The sequence below is a fragment of the Zophobas morio genome, unplaced genomic scaffold, assembly GCF_036711695.1.
Source record: "Zophobas morio isolate AGI-343-1 ecotype UQ-CSIRO unplaced genomic scaffold, CSIRO_AGI_Zmor_V1 ptg000002l, whole genome shotgun sequence".
Lineage (NCBI taxonomy): Eukaryota > Metazoa > Arthropoda > Insecta > Coleoptera > Tenebrionidae > Zophobas > Zophobas morio.
In genome coordinates, this window is record NW_026972107.1 from 20,308,500 (window position 1) to 20,334,290 (window position 25,791).

The 25,791-nt window shown below is 33.9% G+C and overlaps 1 protein-coding gene across 2 annotated transcripts in view; it reads left to right on the forward strand.

Moving 5' to 3' along the window:
* The window catches only part of LOC135122457 (head-specific guanylate cyclase), a 207,398-nt gene that overhangs the window by 132,610 nt on the left and 48,997 nt on the right, over positions 1-25,791 (forward strand). For both annotated transcript variants that reach the window (XM_064046644.1, XM_064046652.1), the window contains exons 3-4: positions 6,570-6,646; positions 18,159-18,241. In XM_064046644.1, the coding sequence (XP_063902714.1) occupies positions 6,570-6,646; positions 18,159-18,241 (160 nt within the window). The remainder of the gene's footprint in view (positions 1-6,569; positions 6,647-18,158; positions 18,242-25,791) is intronic.

Consider the following 25,791-nt stretch of genomic DNA (forward strand, 5'->3'; position numbering starts at 1 on the left):
AAATAAATGTAATTTAGAACAATTATTTAACTGAGTGAATTTACTGACTAATCACAAAAAGACTTCTTTCGAAATTGGACAAGTTTATCGCATTGTTGAAGCACTAACAATGTGTGTATGTAATCCAAGCTTACCTATCTCTCGGGAAATAAAAATTGTTTTTATCGCAAAACGTCCATGTGACTTTTGCAAAAAAAATTGTATTGACCCCTGGTGACCTAAAAGCTCCAAATTACACAGACAAAACATACATGAATAAAATTCCTCATTAACACAAACAGTACATGAGCTAATCCCACGCTTTTAAAAAATCAAAATTCACGTCCTATGGAGCTGTATCTATAATCAATAATTATAACGTTAACATTAGTCATTTAAATAGATTGTAGAAATAACCTTCTAATAAATTTATTTGTATTACGTTGTGTGCGAAATCTCAAACAAAATTAGAAACCATAGTAGTACCAAATACATACAAGATACAAACAGACAGCGTTTATTAAAGTTGATTACACATAGATGTTGTAAACACGTATAAGCCCAAATATTCAAACATCAGTCATGACTTCAAAACAGATTCATCTTCCGATAAACTCTCAAGCAAATTTCGGTGTTTTGAGTGGAAGCAGATTTGAGATAAGGATGCCGCTCTGAAAATGGAACCAACAAGAGGACAGGAAAGGAGCAAATAATACATATAAACAGAAAACGCAATCCCGTTGTAGTATACAAAACACGAAACCGTGAAGGAAATCTAAGCTTACAAATAAACGATTATACCAAGCCTAATGAAAGAAAGCTGCGAGTTTATATGAAAGAAAGAAAATCAATCGTACCTGAAAATCCCTGGGTTTATATGCAAGAATATGAATGGAGTGTCTGTTGAATGATATCACTTTCAGCTTCTCAGAGGTTAATATTTGACGTTTATTCAACTATTTCTACAGTTTATGGATTTTTGCCGAACAAGGTCTTTTCATATAGGCATCAAATTTATCTATCAATTTCTCACACATTCTCCTCTTTATTCGCATTTATTTTCGTACATTCTCCTTTACGAGACTAGCAAATTATTACAGTTGTTAACTCCAGGCGAAACACTGTTATATCTCGCAGTATTTATTATCTATCGAGCGTGTTTTTGGTAAACTCTGCAATAGTGCCGAAATTAGGTCAAATTAAAAATAGTCAAGTCTCGTTAGAACATTTATGGAAGAATCTCGCGCTGTCGGTCAACCCCAATATTAATCTCAATCGGGGCGCAATATAGAGTGAAAGCACAATAGGAGAAAAATAAACCATTATTGCAACACAAGCCAAAAATTGCAAACTTTACGATAGTCTGAGGTTAGCTTTTTCCCAGCGTATCCTCCAAGGACTTGACCCCGACAATGTATGCTATACGTATGCAGCTCACGTTCCTTAAAAATATTAATTTGTTCTTAAGAACATTTGAAACCACAGGTTCGACGAGGAATTTAATAAGCGATTTCAAAGTCAAATTAAAATTCAACTGATGGAGGGGCAAGGAACAGTCAGGACGAAAATGAAATATTTACACATTGTAAGAAAATATTTAGAACACGCGTTAAGCAACAACATGAAAAGCTTAATAAAACAGTGGATGTAACAAGGAACTCATGGCGAAAATAAAAGAATTAAGGACAAAGGAAAAAAATAACAGAGTCAGGGCGGGAAAATTAGTAAGAAAATGAAATCATTAAAAAGTAAATTAAACAAATTAGTGCTAGATTGGAGCAATTCGTGAAATGATGAAAGAAAGATAATGTGACAGTAACGGAATCAATAGAGAGAGCCAGAGAGCAGTGAGATAGCAGTGAACAGTTGTATGGAGGATCTCATCAATTTGAAAACAGCGGTTAAAAAAAGATAAAAAGCGGTTGTAATACATTTACAAAATTTAGACGAGAGAAGAAAAGCTATGTTAAGAAATTTACAACAAAATATTTTTGTCATTAAATCAAAACAAATACACAAATGAAAAAAGGTATGCTCTAAAACATCATAAACGAAAAAGGAAGAAGCGAGCTACTAAACAAAAGCGTGAAATTAGATTAGGAACATGAAACTTCTGAAGCACACTCGAGGAAAGAGCACCAAAACACTTAACAGTGGTTTATGAAATAGCGAAAAAAAAGACAATATTTTCACATAATATTTACACTGGAGGAAACAACAAGCTTCTGGGAGTGGGATTTATTATTAATAACTGTAGAACAGAGGCGTCAGAAACGACGATTCAGAAAAGCGTAGCTGGAAGTGGTGGAATGAGATCCAAGAATTATTGAAAGATCGCAATAGGGGAACCTGAATTGATAATGCAATAAATAATAAATAAATTGATCTTTTTTTTTGTTTTCGTCGCATTATAATATTAACACATATTAATCTGTATTCAGTTTTCAGCAAAATAATCTGATGCCTCCGTGCAAAATACACGATTGATCAGCCGTTAGAGCGCTTAGTATGTGATCCATCTTAAAACTGTCATTCTCTGATAAAAGGGATGCTAAAGTTAAGATCTCGCGACTTGACGTGTATACGTCGTGCTCGGTTTACGCCGCCAACAGATAACTTCGCACTTTGTCTCTTTTATTATAAGAGATAAAGTTTCGGCGGGAAATTATACCGTCATCATGGTGAGTCGTTATGTCATGGCAGGTTAAAGCCGATTTTTATTGGAAGTCATTTTACGCCCTCCAGTTGTTTCCATCTTAATCGAAACTTTCATCTTGCGCGACGCAACATGTAAACTTGGCTTTTTTATTCGCCTAATTGGATTTCACCGGATACCGACCTAAATCGCCAGATGTCGCATGGGTTCCGCGGTCGTATTTATTAAATTCCTGAAGACACTGGAGATTTTTAAATAAGAAATATTGGAGGTCCTTTCTGGAATTTAATATGTTAATATTTCTGTTCCTGAACAAGAAGTAAATATTCAGAGATATAGTGATACACAACCCCTATTGAAAGTTGAACACATAAACCGGCAAAGCGTGCTTTTCGAGATGAAAAGCTCTATTCGTATTTTGTTTGAATGGGAAACTTATTGCGCCATTTTCCGAATGGCATGTGATCTGCAGACTAAACTATTTTAAGTTTCGAGAATATGTCAGCGACGTGTACTTCAGAGATAATAAATTCTGCGCCAGTTTAGACGTGTTGCTACGTGGAAAGGGTGCGGAATTTACTTCTGACACGATCTGAATAGACCTTTTTGCAAAAAAAATACTGTTTAAAGAGAAAAATTAAACAAAGGAGTACTTGCCATTTTCTTAACTTAACGAAGGCAGGATTAATTAATGCAGTAATGGCTAAAGCTTTTAAAATGAGTTCTACTATAAAAACTTCTAAGCACCTAGGGGTAACAAGATTTAAAATTTATAGTCAGAACATTATTTTTGCATCCATTATAATTTCACTACACTATGAAGTTAAAGTTTGAAAAAGTTAAAGATCAGTAGCAGGTAAGAGAATTTCACTACAAAAAAAAAAAAAATTAAAAGCAGCAGAAACGTTATGTGAAAAGAAATTACAAAATCAAAATCTTTTCAAAGATGAATTTTAAAAGCCCTTTGTTCATTAAAAAAGAGTTTATTTCTTTAACATACGTCTAAATATTTTCTGATTTTAACACATGAGAGCAGTACTGTTCGAAGAATGATACGAAAATGAGCTTTTCCCAATTAGTCATGGACAATACCCCACCATACTCACGACTATCTCAAAAAATTCCACAATACTAGTGTTTTTTTTAATTTTGAAAAAAGTTAATATTACCAGAGCAGAAAAAAGTAAAAAGTAATTATTGGAAATTGTAATAAATAATACACTGACCGGCAAAAAAAACCGGCCACTCTGAAAAATTTTGCAAAACCACTTCAAAAATTATTAATTTAAATAGTGATCGTTATTTAATTAAAGAACCATTCACTATTGACACATGATATACAAATTAGCAAAAAAGAAGACAATTAAACGCAGAATTAAATTTAATTTAACAAAATAACAGAAACAGACCAAGTACGATATTTTCTTAAAAAAAAAAACAATAAAGAAAGCTATTGTTGTAAACAGTGTTTTTCATCATTTGGTTATAAGTTTGGCAATTAATAAACGTTTTCACCCGAAAATATCCCGTTAACTCTTACAGACGTCTCTCAAAGTGTTGCTCTATTTCTGTTATTTTGTTAAATTAAATTTCATTCTGCATTTAATTGGCTTCTTTTTTTTGCTAATTTATACCTCATGTATCAATAGTGAATGGTTATCTAATAAAATAACGACCACTAGTTAAATTAATAATTTTTAAAGCTTGGTTTCGCCAAATTTTTCAGGGTGGCCGGTTTTTTTTTGCCGGTCAGTATATAAAAACATAATAGGTTTTCAAAATAAAAAAATATATATATTTTTACTCACAAAATGTAACCCTAAGTGTCATGGACAAAACCGACTTGTTCAAAAACTAATAGCAATAAAAAATTGAGAACCATTTTCAAACACCATGTAAAATATTTTCCTTATGTTATAAAAAAAAATGCATTAACGTTTAATGCAGGAAACTAACTCAAAGGTATAAAACCTTTGACAAAAAACAGTTAGTTTATTGCAACGCAAATTTTGCAAGTAGTTCGTAACTTGTAATTAAAAGTAGCCACAAACTTCTGAGACTATAACATCCCTTTGATGCGCAGTGAGAATTGTTAGAGGCTTTGTATACTTTAACCTAGGTAATGTGGTTTTGGACAATGGTTAAATAGTTTTCGTGCTAGAAACATAATCAAGAAGCGGTTAGTGTTTCCAAGAATAAATTGAGAATGATCAGATTTCAAACGCCGCACCAAACACAACCGAAAAATAATTTCATAAATCGTCGGTGACAAATGATACAAAAATTATTTATTACTCAGAGTAACCAATAGATGACTGGAGACTAATTACTTATATTGCGGGGGTTGTTGAGTGGAGAGTTTAAAGTTTCAGGCACTTGAGCCTCACGACTGACAGCGTTCGTTTGTATCTCAGTTTTACTATCAAGTTAGAATAGTTGCATAATTGAAACGTAAGAGGTCAGAGAGACAGTTCCCACAATATGGCTGGGGTAATCTAATTTTAAGCTTCTCAGCTCTATCTTGCATTAATGTTTTCTAAACCTCTTGTTTAGTAAATGAATTGATGTTCAAACTTTTAACACAAGTAACTATTATAATTGTGTCTGGCTTGTAACTTTAATCTGCTACATTCAATTAAATAACTTTTGACTCAGACTTAAGACTACTTTATCAATAAATTTTCAACCATTTACAGTAAAAAAATAAATAGCGCAAATACAACTGCTGGAAATTAAGTAGTTTAGTAAACTACATACAGATCAATAACGCAGTGAAGACATGTAATAAGTATACCTAAGGCAATTTTGTTTTTTTAACATACGCATAAAATTTGCAGACTCTGGGGATAACTAAACGACGAAAAAACATAAAAGTAGCCATTTACCGGATAGACCTTATTACCATACTTTTTTAGTTTGCGCTCACGAAATAAAAACAAAAGTATAAGTACTACATATTTAAGCATAAGTAACAAACTTTCATCACAATTTATTTTAAAGCTATACATTAAAAGTCCACGAAGTCAGTTTTGTGTCTTAAACCTATTATACGTATAGGTGTTTCCAATACAAATTAGAAACATGAATAACGATAAGCCACGCAGTTATGTATTATTTACGTTATCCAAATCTAATCCACTACTACAAATGTAACTCCATTTTGTCTAATCGTGAAAGTTATAGCTACCGATAAATTTAGTCTAGTTACTAAAGTGCCAGACATGGGTTATTTAAATTGAGATTAATGATTTTAAGTTAAATTATTATTACAAGAATAATCCTTCCTTACAACTGGACCGTTTAATACAGAAAATCAGCATTTTATTCGTCCTACAATAGCTAGACAATAGTTTTTTCGTATTCGTGGGGATTAGAAAATTATTACCTACATATGCATTAAATACTTGTTACAAAATCTTATCGAAATATATATCCTGTACGATATTACATATTCCGTCTTTCTCTCCCAAATTATAAATACAAAAATTATTCTTCATTAATGTCTCTTATTATTTTAATTTCTCCGTTAATAAACCCACAAAATATTGAAGTAAGTAAATGAGTCTAAAAACAGTTTACTGTGTCACTTTCAAGCACCACTCATAAATGCTTTTTAGGAGTAAACTGAAAGGTTTACGCTCCGACTCCCACTCCTGCAAATTAAAGTTTATTAAAAGAAAATTCCCCGAATTGCGGTTACGCGCTTCAACGAGTCGCATTCGTCTAATCCAAATTAATTCCATCAGTCAAAGCCATGTTTATGCTTCGATACAGCAATTGTGCTTCCGAGAACGTCGAAATAACAATGCATGTTGCACACACTCGGAGATAAACGAGGTCAAATTCAATTCCCAAATCTCCAACATAATATTACAATACAAGGCAATTTAAAATTTTCTCTTTTTTGTATTAAAGCGACGATTTTATTTTACAGAACGAAGCACTTCAAGTTGCCTTGGAATCTCTCTTGCTGAAAGAAAAAGAATCTAATCCCAGTAGGTACACCTGTCTGTAAGTATATTTCATTGCTTCATATGTGACTGTATTGACATTATTCGAGAGGAATTTAGAAACGTCCAAAGGGCTGCTTCAAGCTTACGTATCCTCTGGTTTTATAAATAATTCATCTAAGCCACTGACAGGCAATTAGAAAGATAATTACAGAAGAAAATTAACTTATTGCTTTTACTGACGTTACAGAAGTAATTTCTTTACGTCGTGTTTAAACGCGAATTGATTCTAAAAATTGCCTCGTCACATCTGTCAGAGTGGTTACCCACTTAAAATTTTTGTATAACTGTATAACGATTTCGTGTTGCAAATCTGGATTTGAAACTTGGTCAAACCCAAAAGCAGGCTGTGACAGGGCACTTATCGCTGTTAACAATTAATAGTTTGCTTTGTTGAAGAGGATGGTCCGTATCGATTTATTTGTGGTACTAGCACAGACTTGCAAACAACTGAGAAGCAGGATGTGACAGCTTCGTAAATCAATTAAATGAAATTTTGGAATAAGTAAATCATCCCTTACTGAACTTCTGTTTCTGATTGTAACACTTGCACTTGCTAAAAATAAAATAAACTGTTTCCATATGCAAGAAAAATTAATTTTCTTTTAAGGGAATTTTTGTTCATTTCCGTTACATTCGTAAAACAGATCTTTTTCTTGCAATTCACTTTGTGCGTTTGTGTTAAACTCTCCACTTGGCACTCTTTTTTTACTAGAGTCCACTACGTGACTGTTTACTTTCTTTTCTTTGTCCCAGTTTATGCAGGAACTAGACTTTCAGAACACTTACGTGGAGCAAGAATGCGCGAATTTCCACTCTCGGACGTTTTGTATTCCAGAATACTACCGACAAAATTAAGTCATTCGATTCGTGCCATTAGGATGTCGCTTATTATTATTTGCATAATAATGAATCTCACGTAACGATATGCTTTCATACACAATTATAAATTTTGAAGCAATTGACGTGCTGTTGAATAATATTAGTCAATATTTATTGAGTGTAGGTATATTACCACAGAGAAGACACAATAACTTCACTAGTAAAAACCCAGTGTGATAAAGATGTGCAATAATTTGTAAAAAAGGGAAACATGTAGCTTTCTGGAATGTTAAATTTTCATTAAAAAAAAATAAAATGAACAAAAATTTGTTTTAACTGTAGAGAAATAGGGTATTGCTTATCGGGTTACAACATCAGTAAACAAGACACCTTTCAGGACTCTACATCGGCCATCCTGCACAGGCACCCAAACTCATCATTCAAACATTACACTATTGTATTTAATTAGTCACAATCACCGTGGTCACAATTCAGAAACTGTCGGACCGTGAACATGAATAAGACCGTCTTTTATACTCGCCAGACAGGAAGCTTCGGTTATATCCGGTGACACTCGATGGACTCTACGTAACGACGACGTTCAGGAGTTATTGTATATCTGAAAATTTAAGAAACGTAAAAATAGCTTCGCTATAAATGAAACTAAATAAGTGTGTATTAAAAAATACGTCTTTAGGGACGCGTATTGATTCTGCTTCAGGGGTAAAAGAAGTTAGAAGTGTAGAATTTTTTTTCAATATTTTTATATCAAAGTGCCTATGGCATGAAACATTTCTTATGGTAAGGCCACGTTGACTTGCGACAAGAGCAAGAATGTGGAAAATAATTTACTTATTTGATATCACGTACCACAATATACAAGCGTGTTGTTTTATAAAATTTATATAGTATTTACTTTGCAAAAATTTTGAGATGACATCATAATTATAAAATTTCACGACGATCACTCGAGTAGTTTTCAAGACTATCTGTCTAATAAAATCGCGACCAGACGGGGTTATGAAATGACAGGAACACATTACATTAGTCGTTCTCCGGATAGACGCTATTACAATTCTTTTCTGGGTCAGTAAAAAATAAAATTTGATATATTCAAAAAGAACGATCGATCCTCAGGCAGTTTAAGTTAAATGACAGCAAGAGAAAAGTATTGAAATGGGATCATTCTGACGAATATATATTTAAATTCATGTTTTCTTAGAGTTTTAGAACTTGTAGAAAATATAAATAAAGGCAGGTGTTGTTTTCCATTTATGGTATTTTTATCTGTTTGATTGATGGAAACATTTTGAACAAATAATAACCAACACTATTACATTTACCACAAAATTTTAACAATAGTTTAAATCATCATGGGGATAAAACACTACGAAATAGAATTGTCTCCTTCGAGGCATTATTGCCGTCGTCTGATTTTTACTTCCCAAACTTAAGTCAAAGAAATATTGTAATAGGGTCCCTAGAATACGAAAAAATAGATCTATCGTTTCCATCTGTCTGTAGTCTATGGTCTGACTGTCGTCTGTGTTGATTTTTATTAGCAAAATAATCTCCGAAACTACCGGGCAGATTGTTGTAAAATTTTATGAATGTATTGCGAATATCATGTAAATGGTAAAACGGTAACCAAAATTCTTCACCAACAACGTGATGCAGTCGTCTCAAAATTTTTAAAAACAAATATTTTTTAATTTTATAAAGTAGTATACTTCCCACTTGTAGTTTACGAATTCGCATTAAGTTTTCATCACAATTAATTTACAAAAATGTTTCTGCAATGTTCGGTGCTTGTTGGATATAACCGATATCTAGCGCACGTGCATACCAAGTGCATTGCGGCCGCATGTGTTACGGCGCCAGATCGAATTCGATCGAATCTCATCTTTGTTGACTTTTTTTTTCTATCAAATCAAGAAAGGTTCACCCCATTTTCTCGAAATTTACACTAATGTCGCACCCGCCTATATTTAATTACAATAAAAATTATTATTATTACAACAACAGCTCCTCACTCAAAATAATATTCGAACCGTTTTGAGGCATTGAAGCTTAATTAATTAATAGTCCTATCCTCTGTGTTTTAAGGAGATAAAATCAATCATATTTCGTTTTCTTTTAACACAATTGGTAATGTGACGTGATTACAGTAGAATTATTTCGAAGTATAAACATAAACATACGAAGTTAAGCATGTAATTATCAAGAGTACATTTTTTCCATTGCTTATCTGATTTAAATATATTTCATATCTCCACTATCCACACTTGCGTAGACTATACCCCCTTACAATTTGCGCCCCCGCGGTGCAGGTGCTGAGGAGGGTGTTATTTACGCCACTGGTTTTTCATAATTTTTCTAAGAACCGGTATTTGTTGGACAGCACTTCAGGGGCGAGGGAAGTTCTCTCCAAATTAACTTTGGCCATTTTTTTCCTTATACTATGACTGGTGTACTTGTACTTTAGCAATCCATACATATTTCTACTTTAAGTTATAAGGATTATTTTAATTTTATAATTTTTCGAAGAAGTTGTAATTGTTGGACTGCACTTCAGGGGATGTAATGACAAAATAACCCTGGACCAATTTTTTTCTATTACGAACATCTGGTTTTTTCTTTAATTACAATACAAAATGCTGAGAATATTATTTTGCATGCAAAAAATTACTGTTCTGAGTTTGTGGTTTCTTAGAAAAATGCATTTGTGTCGATGCAAAATCTATTCCTCGATAGTAGAGCAGCCGTTAACAATTCACTGTTTTCTTTGATATTTCTATATATGTTGTTGTGAGTGACACCTCATTTAAAACAATCGCTTATAGAAAATGACTCAAAAAATGTATGAATGAGGCAGTTTATCTTGTTGATTAAGTAATCAAGAATGGCTCACATTATTTTCCAGAAATCACTCGGAACTTATGGAGGTTACAATAAACAACATAAAATTAGCAAAATTAAATTTTATAAATATCTGAAAAAGTTGGATCAGTTGTAGTGTGCTTCAAGGACAAGGGTAGTTCTTTTTAATAAGTCTCATTGGTAACATATAGCCTGATTGCTTCTTTATCTGTGAAAAAATAACACTGCTACTATAACAAATTCGACAATTCATTCAATAAAATTTGAAAAATACTTGAATTTTTATAAAAAAAAAATCCCACGTATTTAAAAAAATAATACTCCTAACTTGTGCACTCAACATTACTTTACATGGAACGTTATACCACATGATCGAAAAAATTCCTCTAAAAGTCATGATATTTATTACTTCTCGAGCGTAAGCTAAGGAAGTATTGACGAGTCCAACGGACGACTAGCGACTCTTATGTTTTCTCGACGTTTCATGACCCCTAGAGGATGAAACAGTGGCCTCCCGTTTCCGTCTGTCTGTCGTAAGTCTGTCTTGTGAGTTAAATTTTATAGAATAATATATGTGCTTTTATACTTATGATTTATGAATCGGCATTGATTTTTGACCCTAGACGTCAAAATTTTCACAGAAAAAACCCAAATTAGAACAACCTTTTATCAACGACGGTGAAGAGAACGATTTCATAGCGCAGCTGGTTGCTATGATAGAATGCGAATCTGTCGCACGTTCGTGATTTTTTCGAAATAACCGTCGACCATTTTTTTTAAATTTTGTTCACACTGTAGATATTTGACAATTTATTTGACAGTTTTTTGACCATAACTGTCAAGCTGAGTAAGGAACTTACCTTAGTCTTGCCAACACCATGATTTATTAAATATTAATTTCATGACATACTACAGGATTTTTTCGATCTTAAACATATTAATGAATCAGGCATCATATTTTATCACATCTCAAAAACGTTTCATTTAATTTTCCGCAAAATATAAAACCTTTTAAGGTATTATTAGTAGATAATACTAAAGAAATAAATTCTAACTTTACATTTTTCGGACGACTTGTCAATTTCATGTTTTCTCGACGTTTCATAACCCCTAAAGTACGAAAAAAGTCATCTCCCGTTTTTATTTGTTTATCTGGCGTCTATGTCGATTTTTATTAGAGACGTAATCTCCGAATGTACTGGACCGATTGTTGTCAGATTTTACATGTATATTAGGAATATCTAGATGCTTAACCGCTAAGTACAATTTGACTCGTAAAATTATTTAAATGTTAAACAAGATACCTGTAGTGTACGAATCCGCTTTGAATTGTTTTCGTAAACGTTACAAAAAAATTAATTCCAGTGTACTATTAGCGCAAGATATCCTGTTCGTGGCTCAGTGAATTGCAGCATGGACACGCGGACCGGCGATCGCACGTTCGATGCCAAACGTGACCGTTACTTTTTTTCTTTTTCTCTCGCGCTATATATTATTATCTATATTTACTGCATCATAACAAAATTTGAGGATACACACGTCTTTATTTAATAAAAATAATAATAATAATATTCAGAACATTCTGTTCGATTGTGGCTTCATCAATAATTTTAGTCCTCTGTATCCAGACGGCAAACTAATTCAAATCAAACAAATTTCTACGTGACATTCTTCTAATGTCAATGTATAAACATAAACACTTAAACTTTGTTATTATTGTTGAGAGGACATTTTCCCTCTAGTTATCTGCTTCAAAAATATTTTACATTTTCCGTACTTGTGCAATTTGCGCCCCCAAGGCGCACGACCTGCGGAGGTGTTACCTACGCCGCTGATTTTTACTTTAAAGAGGTTCTCACAAAATAAACATCGCAAAATCTAATTTTATAATTTTTCAAAGAAGCGAGATTTGTTCGATTTATACTTCAGGCACGAGGGAAGTTCTGTCGAAATAAGCTTCGACCAATTGTTTTATATACTGGTTTCTATTTATTTCTTGAGAATGAATAACTTACTGCGATTACGTGTGCGTGTTTTACAATTTCATTGCTGTTTTTCCACAAGCTTTTATTCACCGTACACGAGGATATTTTTAATTACTACAGTAAGTGCCCAAGGAGTGTATTAATTATATTTTGATGAGAATAAAAGCAAAAAATTACACAATAGCGTAAAATTATAGCAAGTAAAAATTTACTGTATAGATTTACTAACTATGGATCTATTTTTTAGTACCCAGTTTTATCAGCTTTACCATTAATACAGATTCTCCAAAGAGTAGTTTTTATACATTGAATTTCATAACAATTTTGCAATTCTTTTATCCACTAATTAATTTTTCAGCAGTATTATAACCAACTAATGAAGCTCCTTACGTCGGCAGAAATTCTCTATTAGCAACTACACCTATAGATTATCTCAGTAAAAATTTAAATATAATGAGATCATTTTGAACCACTGTCCTCCTTCACGGATACTAAGTGTTTTTGCGACATTGTTGTACCAAAGCCACTCATGGTGTTATCCGCTATTGCTACACCAGCACAAGTGCAGTTAATTACTGTTTTATCTAAGAACACACCACAGGATTACTTCCTGCACAATGTAGCATGTGCTTAATAAGACATGTCAACCCTCCCCAAAATGTTAAAATCTCCATTCACCCTTTAGTCCCATGTCACAGCCTTAGAAAAAGAAACAATGTCGCGTCAACGCCCCCACATATTACATTTCGTCCTGAAAGCTCTCTTGAAAGCTGAAAATATCGTATATGCAACTTTTCTCCGATCCCATCCAACCCTCTAACAATTCAATTTCGAGATGTCTTGTCATTTTTACTAACAACCCATACACACAGGTTGCTGTTATTTATTGAGAGTCAAAGGGTTCCATTTCCTCAATCTGTCCCTAATTCAAGAATAATAGTTCAGTTAGATTTTCGTTTGATTGGCACGCGCTGCAAATTAATGAATGATTTCAGGAATTTTGCAATTAATAACTGCGAAGGAATGTAAGAAATAGAGTCTGCATTTTTCATGAACAATTAGGATAATTTGTGAAGCTAAAGGAATAGCTGGACCAAAATAAAAGCACTCATAAATGAAATCGACCGTCAGAAAAAGCGGAGTATTATTTTTAGGAGAAGCCATGAAAAAGTGATGAACTCCCAATTGAAGGCTAACTCATATTTGATAGTTACATTTAAACAGTCATCAAATTCGGTTAAGCCCTAATTGCGATTTAAATGATGAAAACTGTGAGCACGCGTGGTCTGCGGTGGTTACCGTACAACACTGTTGCAGTGTTGGGTTTTATGAGCCATAAATTTACGTCAGTTCAGAAAACTCCCCAATTTATGACTTTTCAGCTGAGGAAATTATCAAATTATGAAATTTCCAGCTTATTAGGCGGGCTCTAATTGTGTTTATACAAGTGAGCAAGTCATTTTACGTGTTGTCGACATATTTTTACAACGCTAAAGCCTGCGGGAATTTGTGAATGTAAGCGCTTTCACCCCATCTGATAAAATGCTACCGTCGTTATAACGAAGCACCGGCGGTTCTGAAGACAACGCATGATTTAAATTATATAAAAGTAATGCCAGCATTTCATGTCCATTTTATCCACCCGTTATTCAACGTAATTACATTCACGACGAGAGATATGTTTTATATTTTTTCGTTGGCTTCAAGCCAAACGTAATTAGTGGGAACATAATAGAAGTATTTTCGGATTTCGTTATACAAATTAGTTTGAAAAAGCTCAACTTGTACAGTTATGCAAATATTACATACGAAAATGGAGAAACTCACACAAACATCGGAAATTAAAAAGTCGTCGCGAGATATTTAGCCAAAGGTAAAAGCCAAATAACACAGACTAGGGAAATATTTTGGCTGTTAAATATTTTTTGCAGTCATTGGTGATGTGGCAAACGATATATTCATGTTTATTACCTTGTCTAACTGTCGACTAAACGAACACCATTTTTGTTTAAAAAAACAGTACCCGTTAAACGCTAAATCCCTATCTATAAATTATAAGAATAACTTATTCTCCTTATTCAACGTTTAGACTTTCTAAATCACAACAAGAAGTAACCGGCTTCATTACCATGCTCAGAGTTTTGAAAAATGTACAAATAATTCGACATACTTGGCATTACCTCAACATTGGAGATAAATAAATGGAAAATTGAAATTTATTTAAGAATCAGCATTAGAGTTAATTCCATGGATAACGGAAAATATTTTGACATGTTTGATTCAACTGTTTCCACGTATTAGAATAATGGTTAGCAGACCACACGATCGAACAATATTCTAATCGAAACTTAACTAACGTGAAGTACAAAGCCTTTAGAAATTCAGTCGAGTTAAGTTCAGATGATTAGATCTAGAGTCTTCACAGCACAATATGTAGATTAAATGCAAGCCCGGAATTAAATGTTACCCCAAAATCTTTAACTAGAGAGCAACCACTTACCGTTACTAGAATTCTAAGTAAGGCGGCATGTTTTGTGATAAATGTTCAAACTTTTAATTGGACACTTGTAGTTTTAGGTAATCAGTTAAGGAGTTAGTTTAGCAGACAAACTTGAATCCATGTCCAAATGACGAATTCGAAAATTACACAAATGAATAACTAGAACAATATTTATCAGAAGGAGGAGCAATAAAGATCCCAAGAGAAATATTAACTTCGTCCGCAACTATCAGTTTTATCCAAACAATGTAATCAATTAAAGAAATAGATATCAGCAATTTCAACATTCTTGTTGGTGTCCAATACGATGACTGTTTAATAAGATTCAATAATTGAAATTACGGCGATTCCCTTCATATTTACCTCATGGAACATTAAATACATCTGTACGGACAAATGTCTTGCGAACCATCAATATTTAGTACTAAAATTAAAAATGTCAACAATCACTCAATCTTGACAACTGACAGCCGGAAACTATACAAAACATCATGATACCAATTTCAACTAAAAGTCCACAATTGTCAACAGACTCAGTTATTTCTGATCACACGGTATATGAAATTCTTAAAAACTTTTTTCTCTTTAATGAATTAAAAATTAACTAATTTGTCTAACACAAGTTGTTAAAAGTACATGACAACATTACAATCATGACCCATTTTAATTAATTTTTTTAACCATTATGTACGAAGGCTTAACCCGGCGCCTCCACCATTTATTACAACTAACATTTTAACTTATTAAATTACTGATACAAAGTCGCCGTTAAAACACGATACATACTCGTATCCCAATCTTCTCAAACGAATTCTAATTCTACTCCAATGGAGAATGCTACCTTTATGAAAATGTAGACAAAACAAGGTTTTATTATGTGTACACAGACAAAGAATACTTATCCTTAAAAACAATTTCGAACAAAAACTCTTAAAACTTGTTCATCCACAAAAGAATGTTACTTTGTGTTGTTGAGAAAAAGAAACACGAATTTACTCCGTCCTAGAACTGTTAAATGGACAAATGGGGTTCTTATCGAGGTCTGAAGGACTAATACTGGTCTTTCTGCGTTCAAAGTACATCGACTATGCGAAGTGATCCCCGTTAACAAACAGCAGCTTGAGAGAGTGTTATTCTTTATTATAATTCACTTGGGCGTGAAGAATCAACTCGAGTTGGAAACACGAAAATTGTAAGCTTTATTGCTAGGTTTATTCTCCGATGGGAAATAGCTGTTCTTATTGCTCGACGTTGTGCTATTGTTACCGCTGGCAAGTGGGTAATAAACATAATAAATTATAGAAAATCCTGATTTATGATGTTCCAACTTCATTCCGTCGGATACGTTGCTGAAAAGTTTTAAGTGCCTCGGTTAAGAACGTGGGAGAAGAATTAACACTTAATTGGTTTTGTTATAAGAAGAAGAATAAAAACTAAGCTAACTGTTTGAATTTAATTTGTAAATTCCCGTACTGACGAGAATTAATTAATCAACAAAAGAATTAATTTAATAAGGGATCCAGTTTGAAAATTAATAACTCTTCCAATTAAGGGGGCAGATGTGAAACGTAAGCAATTAATTAAATTTCTTATGTTGTTAATTGCTTTGTTTAAAATTTGACGGGTAACAGATTGGCAAAATAAACCTTACAAGCGTAAAAAGTAGTTTCAAAGATAAAGGAGCACACCAAAAAAATTGTATTTTTGTTGGTTAATATTTAACGTTAAAATAAATGTATACGTCAGAAACAGTTGCGGAACTTTATCTAACATGCAGTTTATTTCTTATTTTGTGGAAATCTGCTTGCCAAGAACTGGATAGAAAATCTGCTTTAAATTGCAATATGACGGCGCAATATTTCTCGCTTATTAATGTCGATTATCGTTAGCACTTCTTTTGCTCTAGATATTTGAAACTCTTTTCAAAAACTTTCAACTTGCACAAAGGGGCTGCTATAATACATTGGAGTTATATTACGAAAGCTGTAAATTCCTGGATGCACAAAAAAATTTAATATCACGTTTGTACACAACCAAGCCGTAATGATAAAACGAACACAAAAATTTTGTAATTAAGTTTGATTTTTTATGATTCGTTATTTATATTCGAAACACGTTGTACGAAACACTCTTGTTGGCTCTTTTATTATTCCGTGCAAACACATGATTCGTGCGAAGCTGTTATTCGTCTTCGTATGTATGGTAGGTGTTTATAATTTTTGTCGGTTTCTCTATATCTATAATATTCGAAAACTTAATAATGTAAGTATATTTTATTCTTTGTGTTAAAACCGACATACGAAAATGCTGCAAACTGAATTATAAAATCAAATTTACATAATAAATTATGACCCTGTAAAATTTTTGTACGGTACTTATCCTGATAAAGTAAAAATTAGAAGACGTGGGACTGTCAAAATGATACGCTCTAATACATATACAAATAAAGAATTAATTGTTTATTAATTTTTCTCAAAGCAGGATAAGTTCGAAAACAGTACCCTGTATATTCGGATAGGTCAGGCAATTCTAGAGATACCATGATATTCTTAAGAAAAAGTATTGATTCCAACAGGTTGTTTAATGCGTGGGCTGCTGTTTCTGTACGAAGTGAAAAATCTCCTATGATCAGTTTAAAGGAGACGCAGATCAGTATATTTCCACACAATTTCCACTAAATTCTTTCCCTCGGACTTTGCGCAGACAATTAAAATTTGTCTTAAAGGAATTTTTTAAGATTTAAAATAAGCTCGTAAGAAAAAATGATAAACATGTGTAAAATGCGTTTATGGCACTTACTACAGAACTCGCAACGCTCGTGCTGCAAGCTTCCATACGCTTACTTACCTTTTTCACACTTCGTAAAGAGCTACTTATTACCTTTTCTCCAATAAACCAGAATTTGCAATATTCCTTGAGAATTTCTTGTACGCCACATTTAATAATGACAAAAATATGACCGTTACATCAATCAAAAACATCAAACTGTTCCTTAATTCTATGCAAACAAGTTGCGTAATCGATTTAATGCATATTTAATGATTACACCGAAAGTCCGTACAAAACTTTCAGCGACAACGCCTATAACGGTTTTCATGCTCATCAGAGACACTCTTTATAACTTTTATATTTACTACCCATATTGGTTTCTCTATTTTAGGGATCTAATTCCCATTGTCCCCGCTCATCGTTCAACGAAATTCCCACTTGGCCAGCCAACACAAAAATATTATATCTAGAATGTGATAATCGTTTGTAGAAAAAATCTCAGATTTTTCTCATTTTGGTCTCTTCGATTTTACATTGTCCGTTTCTTTGTGTTGCAGAAACCGATTACCGAGCGACGTCAGCCATTGTAGCCATTATGCCTATTTGGAGGACTTATACGACATCATTTCCTCCGAAGATGGTGAGTTTTTATCGAATCCGCATCACAGTCAAGTCAAAAGTTAAACTAATATTGTGTTCACGATGGCCTCTTTGATGTCGAAGTTACTAATTAAGTTTAAAAGTCAAGCTACACACACAGAATAATTGATGGGGCAAGCAGTACGCAAGGCTTCAAAGTTCTTTTGTTGCCGAACGCAGGCAATTTGCATGTTAAAAATGGAATGCTGCACATTTTCCCGCTCATTTACCAAGAATATAATCATTTCAACATAATTCGAGAGTTCTCATAACAATTTATTATGAAATGTTTATTCGCTTTCCACACGAAAATCCTTTTAGAGAACTTCAAAATAGAACCGGTTTAAATTCATCATTTCAGCAGGGTTTAACGTTTAATCAAGATAGTTGTGTTTAATTTATAAATTTCTTCACGTAACACTGTCGTTAGACAAATTTATACTATCCATTCTAGAAACTTTAACATAGTCATATTGGAAAACACTACAGACATTACTGCTTTTGTATCATGTGAACATCGAAAACTGAGTTTCTAAACAACAGATCTGCTGCAAGCTATTCTATAATAACGGACACATATATTATAGAAAATTATTAAACTAAAGTAATTATCCATTTTCCTGTATCTAGTTACGTCTTCATATGATTTTGTTCTGTTGTAACCCACACATTCATATTTCCAGAAATACAGTAAAGTAATAGTTTGCTTAACAGTATACAACTTCTTCAGTTCAAATACAGTTTTTTTTTGTGTCAAGAAGATGTAAAAACGTCGTTATTTTAATATTATACGCATACATAGTCTACTTCCAAAGTTATAAGTAATATGGAGCACCATTTCCTTTTTCGATGTTGTCAAACTACATCACTAAAAAATAAATTCTATTTGTAATAATGTTTTAATAATAATTCATCTTTATAAATATGTTCCAAATAATGTATCCAACTTAAAGTTTCTGTAATGAAAGATTCTTAATTCCAAAAAACTTATATTTAGATCTATGTTCGTTATATTTTGAGAATTCTTCAGAGCATTTTATGACTCTTTCATCCGTGAAAGTACACAGATTATCATCAGTTGTAAATGGCTCGGCGCTCCATTTCATTCTAAACATAAGCTCAGTTTAACTCAATTTTAAAAACTAGATGCAAACAAGTCGCTTAAAATATTCTGTTTTTGGTTATGTAACGACTTTTAGCAAAGTATACATCAAAATAAATTATTTCACCGTTAAAAATAACAACATGTTTTTAATTGAACGAAATTTTTTTAGTGTTTTAAAAATAAATACACCAGTGTTTCATATTTTGTCCGACAATATTTTATGAAAGATGGGGCCCTCGGAGAGCAGTATAAAATGGATTTTTATTGTACATGTCTTTTTCCATATCGCTTCATGTTATTTTTGTAACCACTAGAGTCTTTTTTATGAGATTTGGTGCAAGAGGTTGCTAGACAAACACGTTTTATCGTGTTGCCGAATAGCCCCTATGCTTGTTAAACTATGATAGTTTTCCTACTCTCGTTTTGGTTATCTAAACAAACTTTTGCTCGTAATATTATGAATGACATCATTCATAACTACGCCAATTCTAAACAAAGAAGTGTTATAATAAATTTGCGTGTAATGTGTAATATCAGGATTTAAAAAAACTAAATCGTTCAATCCAGGTCCAGTTACGCAAAATTCTCATGTTCCCGAGAGCAAACAAAAATCGAATTACAGCAGTGAAGTTTTTAGAGATCTTGCACTTCTTGAGAATGAACAAAAGATCAATCGAACAAAAAGAAACCATCGTTTGCCTGTTTCCTAGTGATTTGCATATTTTATATAAATGCAGAGACGTGACGTCCTTCGACAATTTATTTTTCAACACACTGAAGTGTGTTTTCGGATCGCTTGTATAAGTTTAATTAAATACTCCACAAGATTTAAAACAATAACTAGTCTTTGCAAAAGTTATTGAACTTACCAAAAAATAACTAACGCCAAAAAGAGTGTAATTACGAAAATCAGTTTAATCTTCAAAAATATTGATGAAATAATATCGAGTTTCAAATTCTTTATTTGTCCTGAAAGCAGTAAATATTGTGTTCGTCAAAGCCACAACTCATATACTTTTTTCAGCTGTACCCACACATATAACACCACATGATCGAGAAAAAAGTCGTCTGGCAACCTTTGAAATTTAATATTAAAAAAAAAGCGTGTTGGCAACACCAACATGTCGCTTGTTCGTGATTAGTTTGACATTTGCGGTGAAATAACTGCAATACTATCATTATTATTTTAAAAATAAAATTTATGGGTTACTAAAAATGTTTTTTTCGATTATATAGTATTTGATATTCGTATTCACTCATAGTGTTAGATATAATAGCTTCAAAATATCATTTACATTTCTGCTAGTCAAAGTTTCAGTGTGTTCTTTAATATAAAAGTAGATTGCTTCGAGATCTGCGGTTCCTATCCATCGTTAAAATAAAGTTTCATTTGAAAATGTCTAAGTCGAAAAATATGCGAACTATGCATGTTGTTACACTACTTATTCCGTCTACTTTGCACACACAATTTGGAACTCGTGGAGCTAACAGCTCCACTTGTATATAATGTCATTTGAAATTTGTAAGTGTTGACGTTCCACTTTAGATAATTTTGCCCACAATGTTTCATCAACAGGTAACAAAATTAAGCTAATTTTAACAATGAACAAATAACTACAGGAAAATTTTAGTTGAAGCATTTTTTTACACTCTTTTGTTGATAAATTTTACGCACCCACCAGGATGCGAGAGTCATGGGGAACTTTAAAGTGTCAACACTGTGATGGTTTTGCATCGCTGTCAGTTCAGCTTTTATTAACACGCTTATACATATTAGCTTCACTTGTATGTAACAAGCTATGTAAACAAATCTAGGAAATCGATTTTAACCTACTTGTAATTATCGTATCGAGTTGAAACTTTGCAAGGGTATGTAATTTGGATGACAATGCAATAATTTGATACTATCGAACAGGTAGGTCCTTTCAACCCTCTAAATTTTGCCATTTGTGACAAAGTTTGACTGCAATCGTACTCTTGACAGCAATAGCAAAAGTCGTGTGTGACATTTACTCTTAAAAGCATGCTCTTTAGTTATTTTAAGCTATAATTATTTTTAAAAATTTAAGTATTAGTTGCAAAAAATTTTGTACATAACATGTTTGTGAAGCCTGCTTCCAAGTATTCATGCGGGAAGCAGGCTTCCCAACTAGTTGTGTAAATTACTGTTTTCATTTTCTCTGGCATAGTTTCAGTTCCTATGAAAATGTTAATGATATAGAATGTGGATGATGTTGGAAGTTAAAGAAATAATTGTTTTGAAATAATAATTTTATCATCAGTTGAGATACCGCACCAAATTTATGAGACTATTATTATATGCAATAATATAAAGTAGCATATTTTTTCCACAAGACTGAAATAAAATTATCTTGTTCTTTGTCTGATACTGACAACTGAGAATGCTGTTATTACTTACATTTAACTGTTTCATAGAATGACAAATCAATATAGAAATTAATCCATGTGCTTAAAATATTTACATAAACTGTAAATAAACTGATTGTAAATACAAATACACTTCTGGATTCTGGATTCCAGATATGGGAGCTTCCCGTAGCCACCTCGCACTTAGACCTCACTTTTGGGCCCATTGTGTCTTCCCCAGTCCATATCAGAGTGTTTTCCCACTCCTCTACTCGTCAAGTTAGCTAACTTGTTGAATGTACTTGAGTAATGCAAAGGGTGGGAACTCCCTGACTTTTACCATACTAGACCAGATGTCCCCTAGTATAGACTTCTTGTGGGAGACTAGCGTTTGTTGCAATCCCAAACCACGCAGTTGTCCAAGGCTAGTAGTGCCTACTTGCTGTCAGTCCGATGTCAAATGCTGCAACTATTCTTACTCAGACACACGGAATTATCATTTAATGATATTCTATATGACTATCTTCTTCACGTACCATGTCCTTTCAGAACGTTGGTCACCATCACAGCGATTTTGATCTTGTTGACAGCTATTCTGAAGAGTGTGTTCGTATCTACACCGTATCAGTCCCTCAAATTCTTCAACCATGATGTTTTTCGCCTGCCTGGACCTCGTTTGCCTGCTATTTTGCCTTGCATGATGTTTTGTAGCAATCTGTACTTTTCTCCTCTCATAACGTGCCCGAGGTATTGGAGCTTTCTCCTTTTGACTGTGCATACAATTTCGGTGCTCTTACTCAGGCGCTCCAGAACTTCCACATTGCGGACCCTGTCCACCCAAGAGATCTTCAATATTCTTCTGTAGCACCACATCTCAAACGCCTCGAGCCGCATTATGTCGCTGTTGTTCAGAGTCCAGCTCAGGCCTCGACACCGTATAGCAGTACAGAAAACACACAGCATCGCAGCAACTGGATTCTTAAGGATATTCTAAGATCTCTACTGCATAGAACTCTATTTAATTTCTTGAAGGCAGAGCGGGCCTGCTCTATTCGACAGCTAATTTCGGAGTGACTGTCTGCATTGTTATTTATTTGGCACCCCAGATAACGGATATTATTAACTTGTTTTAATTTTATGTTTCCAACTCTAATATTTGCTCTAAGATTTGTTTGCTTGCTTATGATCATTACATGAGTTTTTATGATATTTAAATCAAGTCCAGCTTCCTCACATTTTGCTACTACGTAGTCTAGCAGACTTTGAAGATCTTCTCTGCTGGAGGCTATAAGTACTGTATCATCCGCATAGCGTATGTTGTTTATTACTTCTCCATTTACCACGATGCCTTCTTGTTTGTCCGAGAGTGCTTTTCTAAATATCATTTCAGAGTAGATATTAAACAGAACTGGCGATAGCATGCATCCTTGTCTGACACCGCGTTTGATATTCAGTGCTGTTGTTTCTGTGCCATCTATACGTACTACCGCTGCCTGCTTCCAGTATAGATTCTCAATGATTCGAATATCTCTGCCGTCCAACCCAATATCCACAAGAATTTGTATCAGTGTTTCGTGCTTGACCCGATCGAATGACATCTTTGAGCAAGCGGTATTTCATCTGGTCCAGTTGCTTTATTATTTTTTGAACTGTTGATAGCACGTTGTACTTCATCTGACGTAATGATAGGTCCTTCTAGAGCCGTCACTTCAGGTGGCATACTTGCACGCCCATCGTCATCGAATAAAGTGGTTATGTGCTTTTCCCACTCTTTTAGCTTCCCTTCTAGTTCAAAAATAGTATTTCCTTGCTCGTCACACAATAAACCCGCATTTCTTTCCCTATACAGTCCCGCCACTTCTTTAACCCTTTTATGCATGTTAAATGAATCATGCTTTTTTTCCAATTCTTCTATGATTTTACATTGATTGGTCAAATATCCAGTTTTAGCTTGTCGGATCTTTTGTCTTATCTTTGTTTGGAGTTGTTTGTACATGTTCTTATCGTTTTTGGAGACCCTTTGGTGTTCCATCAAGTCAATTATTTCCTCTGTCATCCAAAACTTTTTCTTTATTTTATTACTCTTCAAGTTCTCGACGCAGATCTTGTTTAAAGATATTTTTATTTCATTCCATTCTTGCTTTATGTCAATAGTCACATCTTGTTTTTTAAAACTATCATTAACTAGCTTTTGTACCTGTTCTTTCTTGGTCTCAGTTGTTAGCTGCGTTCTGTCCATTTTATAGCCCTGTTTCTTTTCCACAACCTTCTTTAGTTTTATGTTAATTACAGCTATCACTGGGTTATGGTCGGATCCTATATCCATACCCGGATATGTTTTAGCTGATTTTAAGCTATTTCTATGTCTATTCTTTACCAAAATATAGTCGATTTGGTTCCTTACAATCTTTTCTTCAGTTTCGGTATTTGATTTCCATGTGTATATTCTCCGTGTGGGCAGCTCGAAACAGGTATTTGCTACGAAAAAATCGTGTTCTTGGCAAAGCTGTATTAATCGGTCTCCACGTTCGTTTCTATTTCCTAAACCAAAGTCTCCGATTGACTTTAGCATTAAAGTCAGCTAAAATAATTGTGTTTTCTGCGGACTTTACTAGTTTAAGAGCTGAGTTGATATCCTGGTAGAATTTTTCCAACTCATCCTCACTACTGGTGAATGTAGGCGCATAGACTTGGATTATATTAATGTTGAAGGGTTTTGCCTCGACTTGTAATATGATTACTCTGTCTGATACCGGTACATAACCTCTGACTGATTTTGCCACACGACCTGTTGTTATAACTGCCACTCCGTTATAGTGATTTATATCTTCATTCCCAGCATAGTACATTCAGTAACCGTCAACTTCACATTCTCCAGACCCAGGCCATCGCGTTTCGCCCACTCCTAGAATGTCTACATTTGTTCTTCTCATTTCTATTATCGCTTTATGTGTTTTGCCTCCTTCATACAGGTTTCTTACATTCCAGGTACCAATTCTTATCTTTTTGAAGTTGTTAAGTCTTTGTTTTTCAGATGTTCTCAAATATTTATAGTTTACTGCATTGCTCATGTCGTCTGTCAACACTTTCCCCCCCGGAGATCCGATTGGGGGAATTACTCCGGAATTTAATTTAGTATTGATGATTTCGCCATGTGATTTTACTAGGGAATCCCATTTGGGCTTTAATACAGTGGTTTCCCGTAGCCTTCTGTATTCTTATGCCGTTGACTGACTAACAGCTCATCCGCCTTTGAGGCCGCTTTCACAACCTCAGGACAAAAGAGTGCCCTCAACTTCTGCCAGCTCGTCCACTCGAAACTGTTGAAGTGCAGAAGGGAGCTGTTTATACCGACAGCTGGTCGGTCGCCATTGCCTCTTTAGTATGAACAGGGTATACCACGTGAAGGTGAGGCTGACATTTGAGTAGGAGAGGCTATATATTCCGCATCCATACCCCATTATACCCCTATATGACTATCATAATATATTAATTTTGTGACTATCCGGTCACAACCCATGCTTAACAGAGGTATTCTTTTGAGCGCCTTCGTCACGGAGAGTGTTTCGTTATGCAGCCCTGTTTGTTCCATGTTCCCAAAAAATGAACCCTTATAAACGTCCTCATTACCGCTTCGTCTAAGTAAAAGTTAATTAGTGCTAAGCAAAGAGGTGTCTCTACAGCCGCCATGGAAGTTGTTCTCATTGCTCCTGCGGGACTTTGAACGTGTTCAAGTTGCAGCAAGCTGTTGTTTTTTGTTTGGCTCTGGGCCACCAGACTAAAACTCCGTAGCACAGCATCGGTCTGACTACTGCCGTGGAGATCTAGAGGGTGATCCTCGGGTTTACTTTCCCATCACCCTATGACACTGCTAGCAACTTTATCATCTAAATGATTATTCCAGTTCAGTCGCCAGTCCAATTCAACTCCCAGGTATTTGACTTCGTCCGAATGTTGAAGTGTTGTATTAAATCTTTTTGGCATCTGTAGTGTGTCAATTTTCCTTCTTCTAGTGAATTTATGTCTGCGTTTTTTTCCGTTAAATCTATATCATCTGCGTATCCAATTGTGTGGTAGCC